Source organism: Eumetopias jubatus, unplaced genomic scaffold, assembly GCF_037043125.1.
Source record: "Eumetopias jubatus isolate StellerSeaLion01/CBP00866 unplaced genomic scaffold, mEumJub1_p1.0 scaffold_8, whole genome shotgun sequence".
NCBI lineage: Eukaryota > Metazoa > Chordata > Mammalia > Carnivora > Otariidae > Eumetopias > Eumetopias jubatus.
The window spans coordinates 125,493,472-125,506,791 of NW_028274814.1; the positions used below are offsets into that span (position 1 = coordinate 125,493,472).

Genomic DNA, 13,320 nt, shown 5'->3' on the forward strand with positions numbered 1-13,320 from the left:
ACTCAGTTCCCATGGCCTACAAAGGCACATCTGACAGTCAAAAGACCAGACGTGACTTCAGGGACCGCTGTAAAATGCTGAAAACAGCTCATGGACTATAGCTTCCTTCTAGCACGTAAGTCAAATAAAATTTAAAATTTCCCCCAAATCAGCTACAATCAGCAAAACTGCTCACAGAACTTTCCTCTAGTTTTCCTCACTCTTCCTCTTTCTAAAACTGAGGTCCAGTGGCTGTCGCCCTATCAGAATACAGAAATTTACCATGTGGTCTGATTCAAAGTGAATCATTGATCATTTATCAGCAGCATAAACCTGGTTTTTAAAATACAATAATGCAAAAACATCTTGCTAAGTGCCTGTGTTTTAAAAAATGAGATTATAAAACCCTATTAATTTAATGCAACAGGTCTAGGAGTAAAATATTTAAGGAATGATGTTAAATAAACCAAGAAAACATAACTTAGGGGGAAAAAGTTGAGTGAAAACACTGATAAGTATTACTACACACACATATACACACACCGATACATACATGTATATAAACAAATTCAACAAAGAGGAATCAGAGAAGTTTTCTTTTTTTTAATTACAAAGAAACAGAAGAAGACACTTAAGCCTTCATATAAACCTGAAAACCACTGACCCTGACCCAGCTGATCTGGATGCCGCTTGCCACTGCTTGGATCTGTTGCTGAGTCTGGCAGCACTAACCAGCCCTTCCCGTGGGCCTCTGCTGCAGGAAATGCCAAGGCAGGAGGAAGGGTTTCTGGCCAGTGGAGAACCCATGTGATGATCATGTGGTGTGAATTAAAAGCCGGTTTACAGACTCTTGGAATGCACGACCCACTTAATTTTGGCAAAATGTAGTTTTCTGGCTCAAAAGAAAAAACGCATAAGAAAGCCTCTGGACATCTCCAAGTAAATGATTCTGACAGACATGGAGAGGCAGAACAGAGACTCTTGGGAGTGACACAGACACTGTCCCTTAAGTCCTAAACCCTAAACAGGAGACAAGTCACTTAACGACAATATTCAAATTACTGAACAGCAAGTGAGTTCAGGTCCAAGTCCAGGGAAAAAAATTTCTATTTTCTTAAATTTTGAATATGCAGGGGATATAAAAACATACAATATAAATAGGGTTTTAAAAAATCAACATAATATGTCTCCAGTTTCTGAATGTCTTACCAAAACAACAAGTAGATTCACAATGAGCACATGATTTGTTTGGGTTTTAAAATCAGTCCCAATTAAGTTACACTTGTATAATACAGTAGAGTTTGCAAATCTTTATCTCCAGCCTGAACTCTAGATCGGAACTTTCAACAAGCTTTCTCCACTTTGATGTCCCATGGACACCTCAAAATCAGCTTTTCAAGAAAGAATTATGATTGGTATCCCTGCCATTCCACACACACACACACACACACACACACCCTCCATCTCTTCTATGTGTTCCCAACTATCCACCCTGTTGTTCAAGTCAAAGACCTGGACATCATTCTGGACTCATCCTTCACACATCTAACCCCTTCACATCCAGTGAGTCACCATTCTGTCTCTTGAACACCTCTGAATTTCATCCACTTCTTTCCATTTCTACTGCCACTTCCCTAGTTAAGGCTGCCCCAGGTTTTGTAGCTGGGAGTTTGGGCTTCAGGTTCGGACTGACTTGCACTGCCATGTAGTAACGATATGGACTTGGACAAGTCACTTGTCATTGGAATCCTTAAGTCTCCTAACCTATAAAATGAGGATAATGCCAACAATGCCCACCTCACAGAGTTGCTGTAAAAGTCCTGAAATCATGCCCAGAAGCTACAAAATATTCAATTATCTCGACTGTTACAATCCTCCTCCGTTTGGGTGCTGAGCACAATTCCTGTGGGTTAGGTGACCTCCTCTCCTAGTGGTGCTAACACTCTTAGATAAATGTTTTCTCTGTCTCCCTACCCAAACATAAACTCTCTAATGGCAAGGACTGAGTCGTCTTCCCATATACGATATGAATAAATGACTAATAAAACAATAACAATAAATGATCATATATGAATATCAAGAGCTATATAAGAAATGACTACATACAATTATTAGTATATATTATATACTGAATGTGGTATCTCTTTAGAGATCATCGATGAGAAAAAGAAACTGACATATACAGATTTAAGTCAGCAAGGAATCAATAATGAAATGCATCAGCAAGCCATTAATATTTTGACGTGCAACATGATGAATTTTAAGTAATTTGTAAGTCTTCCCTTAGAACGTAACATAAACAGGCACTTCTCAATCTTAAAAAAAATTCACTTTTGCTACTCAGCAATTTATTTTCCATTGTTCTGCAAGTCAGAGATATTTGTTCCTCAAAACAAAGAAGCCACCCGACAGTTTCAGAAGTGTGACTCAAGCCTTCTCAGAGGAAGCACATGGAAAACTCTCCCTACCGTCCTGCCTGGACGTCTAAGACTCTCATTTATGAGAAAGACAAAGAGCATGTCTCAGGATACTGACCCTGCTCATTCACAAATAGGAAGAGGAGATTCAGATGTTCCCCTCTGGGGCTGAGTTTTTAAAAAAATTAAAACCAGTGACATGGTCCTTCTCTACTGGCTTTAATAGTTACAGGAAAATTATGCACTTTCTTAAGCAGAGAAAACAGACTGTCCTCAGTGTTTTAAGGTGAACTGAAGTGAGGAAGACAATTCTGATTCTACTTCCAAATTTTCAGTGGTATTTTTCTGACTCAAATTTCTCAGCCCCTTGAGAGAAGTCCAAGATGAGGGCAGGGGGCTTCCTACTCTCCTCCTCCTCGGGTGAAGGCACAGCAGGATACCTGGGCTCCGTAGACGCGCTGCATCGCCTGGAGCAGCTGGTTGGTATAATCCGTGAGGGTACCAGCATCTTCCTCAAATACACTCAGTAAAGAGCGAGTCTACGAGAAAAGAAGAAAAGAAGTTGACTTTATTTCTGAGTGGAAAAGTTACAAAGGAGGTAGAAAACACACACACACTCCCTTCTCTGAAATGGGGAAGGAAGGTGCCAATTCTCCGGCTTTATTCTTTTACCGGTAATACTAGGAAGAGTTGATTTCTGGAGCTTTAATTTAGAACTACTTTCCTAATCCTTCAGACTACAACGCAGGGGCAAACTGAAGACAATTTGGGGCCAAAGAAGGAAAGCCAATTTTTTTAAAGAGTAAGACTTGAGGGCTATTATCTGTTTTAACTTAGTCTCTATCTAAGCACCAGGAGAGTCCAAAAAAAAAAAAGTTAAAAAGGCAGCCTCTCCTTTCCAGCCCATAAACTGCACACAACGCCAGGCCTGTGTGTTTACCTGTGGTGTGGACGCCCAGCAGTGCATCACCCCAACAGCTAACCATCTGTCTGGTTTTCTGCAAACTTGGACATCTTGTGTGGGTGCGTCATTCTTTCCTCTTAAGATACTACAGTCAATTTCCATGTCTTTCGCCACCTTTTATTCAACTAATTTTAAACTCGTAGCCAGGAAATTTTGTATACCCTGGGTCCACCAGCAGTAGATCTGGGCACAAAACTGAAATCTCAACCTAACAAGAATGCTAGCTCCATTCCTTCAGGAAGGCTAACTACTCAGTGCCCCAGAGCAGCTGAGTAACGTCATTAGATGGAAGGTATTTTCTATTGTTCTTGTGCACAAAGCCTGACATGTTGAACACTGAAGAAATATTTACATAGGAGATGGTGTCTAAATAAGTACTGAGGTGTCACATAAGTGACCATATCTACTCAAGGGACTTTCAGTGTCCAGCACAGTGGGAATTTAAAATATTATGTCAGTGATAATGGGGTCTCTAAAAATAACCCATTAGGCACAGGATGGACAGAAAATTACAGAAATGCTTTTAATAAGATATCAAAGCACTTTACAAAGAACAATCTATTAAGACTCATTATCTCCCTGCATTCAAATTTCAATTCCTTCTTTCTTTTTCTAACCTCAGGTAAGAGAGCAGTGACTGACTTCAAAGCACCCTCAATCACCTGGGTGTTTGGATCATTCAGTCTCCCCTTGATTTTGTCCCCCAAACTCCAGTGTACTTCAGGCCGGACACAATTGTCCTGGCTTTGCCTGAAGCCTTCAAGGCTAAAAATACCTTCTCCGAAACAAAGGTACTCTCTTCAGTACTCCTTATCAACAGAGGGGCCAGATGAAATGAATATGGAAAATGTAAGACAGGTTTTTAAAAAGCTCTAAATGACAGCAAAATATCAGTTCATACAGCATATAAATTCGTGTGCCAGAGGAGAGTTCTTCAAACCTTCTAAAATTAAAAACAGTGGTAATGAAACACATGTGACCAAACAATGTTTATCATTAGTATGCATATACACTCCGATTTTTTTCTGCTCTATTCCGTTCCCCTTCATTTGTAAACAGAAATCATGACTGTGACCCACTGGCTCTGGTAATCAATGCATGGATGTCAACCAATAGGTGAAAAACACTGGTTCCAAACTCTTCATTTTATCTTTTTAAAATATACTTTCTATTTTGGGAAAAAAAAAAAAAAGAGAGATTGTATTCATTCACTGAGGCATGCTTCTCTGCCTTCATCCAGTATCTGCCGAAACATCGTGCTAGGAACTGGGATTCAGAGGTGATTAGAACCGACCCTATGTGCTCCAGGAGCTTAGAGCCTGCTCTGCCTCTCACAGCACCTGGGATCCCCTTGGGACCATGTCAGTCCTGGGTCCAAATTCAGGCTCTAACACTAATTTGCAGGGTTACTGGGATTATGAATATACATAAAGTGCCTACCAGTGTGTGATGTATGGTGCTAGCAGCTGATACTGATTATGAAAATAATGAACTTTGATTGCTTATTATATGCTGCACACTAGGGGCTTTACATGTACGATTTCATTTTTTCTAAGGGAGAGCAGAGTTTACCGAAGACAGAGAGCAGATACGGATGGAGCGTCTGGGAGACTCAGAAAGGAAAGGAGCACGAGTCTCTGTATGATTTCATCTTAACACCACAGCGATACTTATCTATACAGTTATTATAAATGTTATCTAACAGTAAAGGGCCTTTTGTCTCTTTGTATTAATGCTGTCAGTGCTGGAGGTGCTCACTCACGTTTATTATGATTCTGGTATTTTTCTTTGCTATAACTAACATGTCTAGGAAAATGAGAAGGAAAGAATGGTACAACCGGATGGAGGATACTTCATTTTTCTAACTACTACCGATATCCATTTAGTCGAGGCCTACTTATTGTTTTTAAAACTCTCAGGAATTGAGGGGCGCCTGGGTGGCTCAGTCTTTAGCTCTGCCTTCAGCTCAGGTCATGGTCCCGGGGTCCTGGGATCGAGCCCCTGCATCGGGCTCCCTGCTCCGCGGGAAGCCTGCTTCTCCCTCTCCCACTCCCCCTGCTTGTGTTCCTTGTCTCGCTTTGTCTCTCTCTGTCAAATAAATAAATAAAATCTTTAATAAATAAATAAAACTCTCAGGAATGAAACAGAATGGAAAATGAGAAGATGAAAAGGCTTATATAAATGTCCTCCACAAAGAGAAGAGAAAGAAAACGAACCCTCCCGTTTACTCTGTACCTCCTGCGTGTGAGACACTGTGCTGAGCACTTAATATCTGTTACTTCATTTAATCCTTCCAACAACTTTATGAGGTAGATACCATGGATACTTAACCCTATTTTACAGATGATAAAACTGAGGCTCATCAAGGTCAAGAAACTTGCTCAACCTCCCATGGCTGGGAGGCAGCAGGGCTGGGATGTCAATCCAGGTCCAACCTGCACCAACGGCCCACTTCCTCCCCTGCAGGAGGCTGCACCTGTCACCCAGCTGGCCGAGCTTTATCAGTGGGCATGCGCTGTGGTCCACAGCCCAAGTCCTGCCTGTAGCTGGCTTCCCTTCGGTCATCCTGTCACGCACTCCCCTATAATAACTGCCAAATCTATATATCACAAGTGTTTTGTTTCCTTACACTCTGGACAGGTTTACCATGACCACCCCCATCAGCACTGGCAAGAAAAATCCAGTCTTTCTAACTAGGCCATGATCACTACTGAGAAAAACCTGCCCAGCCATCTTAGACACTGTTTTGATACCCACATTATCAGTTCCGTATCTGGAACAGGAATGTCCTATATCTGGAACGTAACGAATGAGACCAAGGACCAGTCGAAGGTACACCAGACATCAAAGACTACTCACAAGTCAGAAAGACCCTGATGCCTATCACTTATAAAGATAATAACAGCAATCGTTTATGGAGTTACTATGACATGTAGGCATGAAGACACATTACACACATTATTCATCTTCATAAGAATCCTATTAAGTAAATATTTTTATTCTAATTTTACACATGTTGAAACACAAGCTCAGAGAGGTCGAGTAACTTGCCTAAGGTAACAATGGCCGAATCAGGATTTCAATTCCATCTTTTTTCTACTACCCTACATTTTTAAGAGTATGCCTAGCCAGAAAAACCAAACACCCTAAGAATACAGCCTCAGCATCCACATCATCCCTCCATCTTAAAGAAGCTGAGTGTTACCTAATAAAATAGTCCTAGACATTTTTTATTCTCCAGAATAGCATCTGATCATATAATGGCACAATTTTAGTAACTCTGATTATAAAATATACATATTATTCTCCACAATGAACACATAACCACCAGGTTGTTTTGAGCCCTCTTGCTTGAGTAAAGAAAGCCTAGTTTGGTCAAGGAGGGCTGTTCCCAGTTGGACCACTCCCTGCATAATCTCAGAGCTAAGTCTTTAACTTCTCTGGGCTTCAGTTTTGCCAACTGCAAAGGAAACAAATACACAAAAAAATCACGAAAACAGCAAGTAATACCGCTTTTGTCTTCACCTTATCTCAAAAACGGACTACTTACACAAAAGCCAATAAGCCCCTGCAGAAGTCTGCACGGCAGCAGCTCAAAGCTGCGTTTGTGTTCCTACCGCAGCCCATGCACATGGCCCTGGCCCTGCTTTCCTTATCTGTCTCCGGGGACAGACTGTGCCCCGTGGAGGGCAGGCACTCCTACCTTGTCACTATATTCCCAGCATCTAGTGGTGCCTGGCAAGGAGCAGAGGCTCCCGGACGGCAACGGAGACAAGTAACTTCACCCCCAAAACATTCTGCCTCTCACATATCAGATGTAACCAGAAATGATATATGTACGCACAGACTAGTCTTCAACACACCGTGCTGCACTAAAAAGGACGAAATGAATAGATGTGTCTAAGGGCGGTCAACTGCTATTCAGCTCTTCTTGGGTCACTGAGTTCAATTACAAAAGCTTTTGTGTTCACTTAATGAATCATGTGCAGGTTGCTGCAGCAACCCTCATAACTACTCTTCATAAAACTAGAAGAAACAAACAATAGATGGTTTCTTAGGAACTTTTCCTTTCAGTGAAACATTTTAGGTTACCGATGATAGAAAGGCCAGGTGCCAGGTAGCTGGGCCAACTTGAACAATATAGGCTAGACTGCCTGGGTTCCAATCCTGGCTCTGCCACTGTATAGTGTATAATCTTGGGCAAGTTTATTTAACTTCTCTACTCCTCGGTAACTTTCACAGGAGACCTACTTCAAAAGACTGTTGGGAATATTAAGTGAATTAATACAGGTAAAGCATTTAGAATAATGCCTGGCGCCTAAAATGCATGTGTGATATAGGTGTTTGCTATTGTTTTTATTCTTTACACATAAAAGGAATTAGATTAGCTTTTCTCCAGTTCCAAATCTATGGGTTTCCTTGGGAATAAGGCCACTTTAGGCACACGCTCCATATAAGACTGCTAAATAAACATATTCCGATGATTATCAAAGCCCTTCTTGAAAGTTAGCTTCCACTGAACAACTTCATGAAGAATCCTGGTAAGGTGACACCCAAGTCCCAAAAGTAGTAACAAATTCCCTACATGAAGAAGAACATTATATAGGAATGCAAATGCCACTAAACCTCCTCTTCCACATACAAGCTCAAAATTATAAACCATGCAATATAATTTTAAGCTTCTAAAGCCCCTTAAAGATCAACTGCTCCGCATCCCTCATTCTGCAGATGAGAAGACTGAGTCAACCACAGGGTGAGGATAAGTGACTTGCCCCAATCACATGATATGTTAGTGGTAGAGCAAGAATTAGGATCCAGTTTTCCTGTCTTGTTTGCCAGTCCTCTCTCTGCTTCCTCCCAGCTGAGCAAACCCGGTAAACCACTCAGAAATGGTGCATATTCACTTATGTGAGAGTCAGAAATGCAGAATGTGACTTCGCAATGAGGGCAACACAGGAGAATCAGTTAGTGCAACCTCTCTGACCTGGCTCAGCCATCACCATGATCAGTTAGGAAAGCAATATATCTTTGCACTTCTGGAATACAAAAACAGAAATCCCTGTTCAAAATGGTATCCTTAGAAATTCTACATTATTCTCTTCATATCTCACATTATGTGTGAGGACAGACAAAATGACTTCTCCAAAGGGCTTTGGTCCCATTAAAATGCCACAAGTCTAGAGACTTCAAAGGGGTCTTTGAAAAGTCAATTAGACCAGCGGATGCCAACTAAAAAAAAAAAAAAAAAAGCCACAGCTTGCTCAAGTTTCTTACTCACCTACCCTAAGGAAGATCACAAAGAAATGGACACAGGCAACTAAGCACACAGCCCTTTGACTGCTGATTCTGAACTGGCAAGATGCAGAGTGGGTAAGTAAAAAGTAAGTAAGTAAGTCAGACCATCAAAAGATCATCCCGGGAGTGCAATTTTCTAAGAATAAGGAAGGGAACCGAAAAGAGAAGGAAAACAGTTAATCTCATTCGAATTTTTCAAGAGTTGAGACACCTGGGGATAAAAAGACTGATTTAAATAAACCCAGGGATGCCGAACCAGGAGAGTAGATACGAAGCCAGGCAATGCTAATGCGGAGCAAAAAAGTTCCCTGAAGAAAAAGGGCACTGAATTATGAACTCCTGTCATTCTGCACTCATCTGCTCTATTTACACATCGGCTTTCATCTGCAGAGCTCCAAGGACTTAACTTTCATCTCCAGCGTGCTAATGAAGTCTCCCTGTGCGACAAATGGGGCAGGTGTTGTAATTTTCTCTTTGACAAAATGGGAAAACCGTGCCGAAGGGTACCGCTGGGAAAGAGAGCTAGGCTCTTTGCCTCCCATCTTGGCCCTAAATCCACCAGGACCCATCGCATCAGTAAGTAGCAGTAGCAGTAGTAACTAAGATTGACTACTTCTTCCCTACCAGACTTTGCCCGCTAACAACTTTACAGGCATTCCCTTATTTAATTCTGACAATTCTATGAGGCGGGGACAATTATCCCTGGGTTACAGATGTCAAAACTGCGGCACTCAGCAAAGCGACGGAGCCCGAGTTTAGGCCGGGCAGCGTCAGTTTCGGCTGACTCTGGAAAAGGGGTCACGACACAAAGACCCCGGCCGCGGGCGAGGGGCGGGGGGCTTCCTCGGGTTGTCCAGCCCCGCCTGCGGGGTGCCCCCTCCCAGCCCCTGCGTGCTCCCGGCCTCCACCCCGGGACTCCAGGGGCCTCCCGACCCCGGGACTCCAGGGGCCTCCCGTCCCCGGGCGAGGGGACCGGAGCGGCGGGAGGTACCTGGGGGCTGTCCTGCAACGCCTCCTCCAGCAGGAGCTTGTCCACGGCGGGCATGGTGGCGCGGGGCCGGGCAGAAGGACAGAGGGCGGGAGGCGCGGCCGCTGAGGGTGCTCCGGGCTGAAGCGACGCGGCTAACTCTCCGTGCCCGCCGCGGCCCCGCGCGCGCCCACGCCAGGCCAGTGGCCGCCTCCCCCGTAGCCGCCCGCCCGCCGGCCCTCCTCCCAGGCCCGCCCTCCGCGGAGCCGGATCAACAGGAAGTGTGGCGAGCGCGCGGCCGGGCCACCGGAAGTGTGGCGACCCCGCTTCCGCCACGCCGCGCCTCGCGGGAAGCCGCAGAACCTCAACCGGCTCAGTGGCTCGATGCTCGCCGGAAGTGTCGAGGTCTGCGGTTATAGGGCCGGATACTTACGCTGGTCAAGGCCCCAAACCAGGAACGATAAGCTTTTATCTACTTGCGCCTACCCAGAAGACTTTTGAATCGAAGGAGATAGGAGGGAACAGATTTTGCCCCTGTGACCTTCGCCACTTTTTTAAGGAGGGAAGAGCCTTTTTCTAGATAAATCCCAGTGCCCCCGTGACAGCTCTGAGCGCAGAGGTCACCTAATTCTAAAAACAATGGATAACTGAATTATTTGTGTTATTCAGAAGCCATTGTGGAAACCAGAGCGATAGGATTTGAGCAGTAGAATCAAACCTCGTCCTCGTGGTTTGTTGTGTTTTGTCATTTTGGAAAATTTCACAATCTAGGTTTTAGAATTGGAAGGAATATATAATCTAGTAAAGTTGTTCTCGTTTAGAGGTTAGAAAACGGGCCCCAGAGAGTCAGTGACTTGGTCAGGGTCAGACAAGGAAAGGTGGAGGAAGAAGAGAAGGAGGGAGGGGGGAGCAATGGGAAGTACCTGAAAATGGAACATGACGTCTTCTTATACCAAAGGCAAGGGTCTCAGAAGTTCCTTCTTTAGGAATCAGTAAGATTTGTCCAACAGAACATGTTACCAAAATCAATAGATAGGATATGATAAAATTACACGAACGCTATAGAAACACTGAGGTATATTAAGGTACGATCTGAGTTACAAACACCTGAAATTCTGATGGCAGACTGCCTCGTCACTTGGCGATTCCATGGCCATTACTCCCAGTTGGCTGTAGCCAGCACCAACCTTTCCCGAGCCATTGTATGGCCTCCATAGGGAAATCACCCAGCATCCTTTTCCCCTGCCATATTCTTTCTTCTTGGGTAGAATCATGCTCACACCATATTTCTTCCTTTTCCTGTGTTTTCTGTCATTTCTATCATGAGTACCATTCAGTTAATTTCACCTCATATACTCTCCCAACTCTCTCCTTACTGAAACCCTCTTCCAAAGGCCAGACTCAAACTCTTCTTCCTGCTCCCCGGCCCCAAAGATCACCATCCACTCCAAACAGCTATCTCTTTGATTGACATCCAAGGTGTCTTACCAGGTAGTGCTTTTTCTTTGTGTTGATCTTACTCCCTGTGTAAATGCCTCTCAAGAGCATAGCACATCATTTTCCTTTTATCTGAATACTGAGACATGTGATAACACATACTTGTTTTCTGTTTATGACAGTCTTCTCTTACAACTTTTTTTTTCAATTACTTAAGAGAAATTTCCCCCCAACTCTCCATCTTGCTTTGTTCCCATCTTCCAGCCAATTGGGAACAAACAGTTATTAATTGCCTGCCAGACAAACAATAAAGATCCTGCTGATAGTCTAAGATTGTACCAAGGGAAAAATGCATACATTTTAATATGAAAATAGATGTTAAAAAAGACATAATGCCCTCCATGATCCTTGAAAGTACTCACAGGTCCCCTTGGAAATCGCCACATTTTTCATGTGCCACCTCATCTTCTAATTAAAGTCACTTTTCCTCAAGCACTTGTATTCAAAATTGTTTAAGTGTTCTTACATGATGCCATTACTTTTCTACATTTTATTTTTTTTAAGATTTTATTTATTTATTTGACAGAGAGAGAGATAGCGAGAGAGGGAACACAAGCAAGGGGAGAGGGAGAAGCAGGCTTCCCGCTGAGCAGGGAGCCCGATGTAGGGCTCAATCCCAGGACCCTGGGATCATGAACTGAGCCGAAGAGAGTTGCTTAACCAACTGAGCCACCCAGGCACCCCGTTTTCTAGATTTTATTGCTACATTATGGGTAAATGGCTTCAGTGGGATTTCTTGGCACTTAAGTATCATTTATAACATTGTTTCTATGCACGAATGCATCCCAAATTCAAAACAACTGAGCTACAAAACCAACTCTGGGAATACAATACATTTGCAAATTGCTAATTCATTTCATTCATTAGTTCATCTAATCATTTAATTAAATATAGACTGCTCAATATTAAGCACTGTGTCTCCCATGTATTTTACTGCCTTTATTATGTCTCTCATTTAAATTCTGAAGCCAACTTTCCTCCTCTTCAACAGATTATCTGTGAAAAACTATGCAAGAGGAATTTTTATGCAAACATCAGAAAAATTTTAAATGTTTCATGTAAAATGATCTGTCCCTATTACACTATTGTGAGGGTGGATTTCAAACATCCACCCAACTATGTCTGAAATCCCTGGAGAGCTGTGAGGTTGGTGACAGGAAGTACAAAGACGGATAATTTAGAGTTTCCATGTCCTCCGGGGAGAACAAAAATGAACTCTATGGAGCTGGAACCTTTTACCCATTGAAGATCAATGGGGGGAAATGACACAAGTTGTTTCCATAGGCACCTATCTATGTCTCCTGTATTAATCAGGGCTTTTTCCTTTGGAAATGACAGAAATCTAACTCCAATTAGCTTAGCAAAAACATAAAAGTCTGGGAGAGACTGAGAAGTAAGGAGGCTATATTGCTTCGGTTATTTGTTTGCTGAGGAGAATGCCCTGGAAGAGTGGGGGAAAACTGAAAATATGAAAAGTGATATGACAATTGTAGAATCATGGTCCTTGAGTAGACAAAAAAGAGTGAGATCTGAATCACACGTGATAGGGATAGAAAGAGGGACAGTGTGTTCAGATTGATACATGTGACAGTAGGTTGGTAGATTAGATGGAGGAGGGTGAAGGAGCTCTGTTCTGATTGCGTTTATTTTCTCAGTAGAATAAGAAGCAAGTCCATCAGCTCAAAACAGTGATGGTGGGAGGGTGTTGGAAGTTTGAGGAGAGAAGCAAGTGTATGATAAAGTTATCTTGGGGCATGGGAAGATGAGGCATAAGTATCAGTATCCCCATTTTACAGATGCTACAACTGAGGCTCAAACAAATGACATGATGGAGCTGAGGTTCTAAAGGCCAGGACTGTGCCCACTATACCCCAAAAAGAAGGAAGCCTGCTTGGCAGGAAGCCTAAGGCTAGTTGACCCTAGGATCCCTCTTCCCTTCCCTCCCAGGTCCCTACATAGAGTCCTGATGCTTTTCAAATGGTTGTTGAATGAATGACTATTCCTGTTTTCTCCACCTAAGACTCCCATGACCTCAGGCTGTATTTCACTCATCCTTTCATTTGCTTTGCCTTCCAACGACCAGTCTGTTGAAGCTAGGAGAGGAAACTGAAGAACCCCAAAGACGTTTGGGATCCTTTAGGTCTGAGAGACTACCAGACTACCATGGAAAACAACTTAAAAAAAAGGGAAAAGAGGGGCAC

The 13,320-nt window shown here is 43.0% G+C and overlaps 1 protein-coding gene across 2 annotated transcripts in view; it reads right to left on the minus strand.

Annotated features, from left to right (window-relative positions):
- APPL2 (adaptor protein, phosphotyrosine interacting with PH domain and leucine zipper 2) overlaps positions 1 to 9,782 on the minus strand; it is a 51,090-nt gene extending 41,308 nt beyond the window's left edge. For both annotated transcript variants that reach the window (XM_088025311.1, XM_028121593.2), the window contains exons 1-2: positions 9,647 to 9,782; positions 2,837 to 2,935 (exon numbers count right to left, since the gene is read on the minus strand). In XM_088025311.1, coding sequence (XP_087881437.1) covers positions 2,837 to 2,935; positions 9,647 to 9,700 — 153 coding nt within the window. In that variant the 5' untranslated portion in view covers positions 9,701 to 9,782. The remainder of the gene's footprint in view (positions 1 to 2,836; positions 2,936 to 9,646) is intronic.
- Positions 9,783 to 13,320: the final 3,538 nt, after the last annotated feature.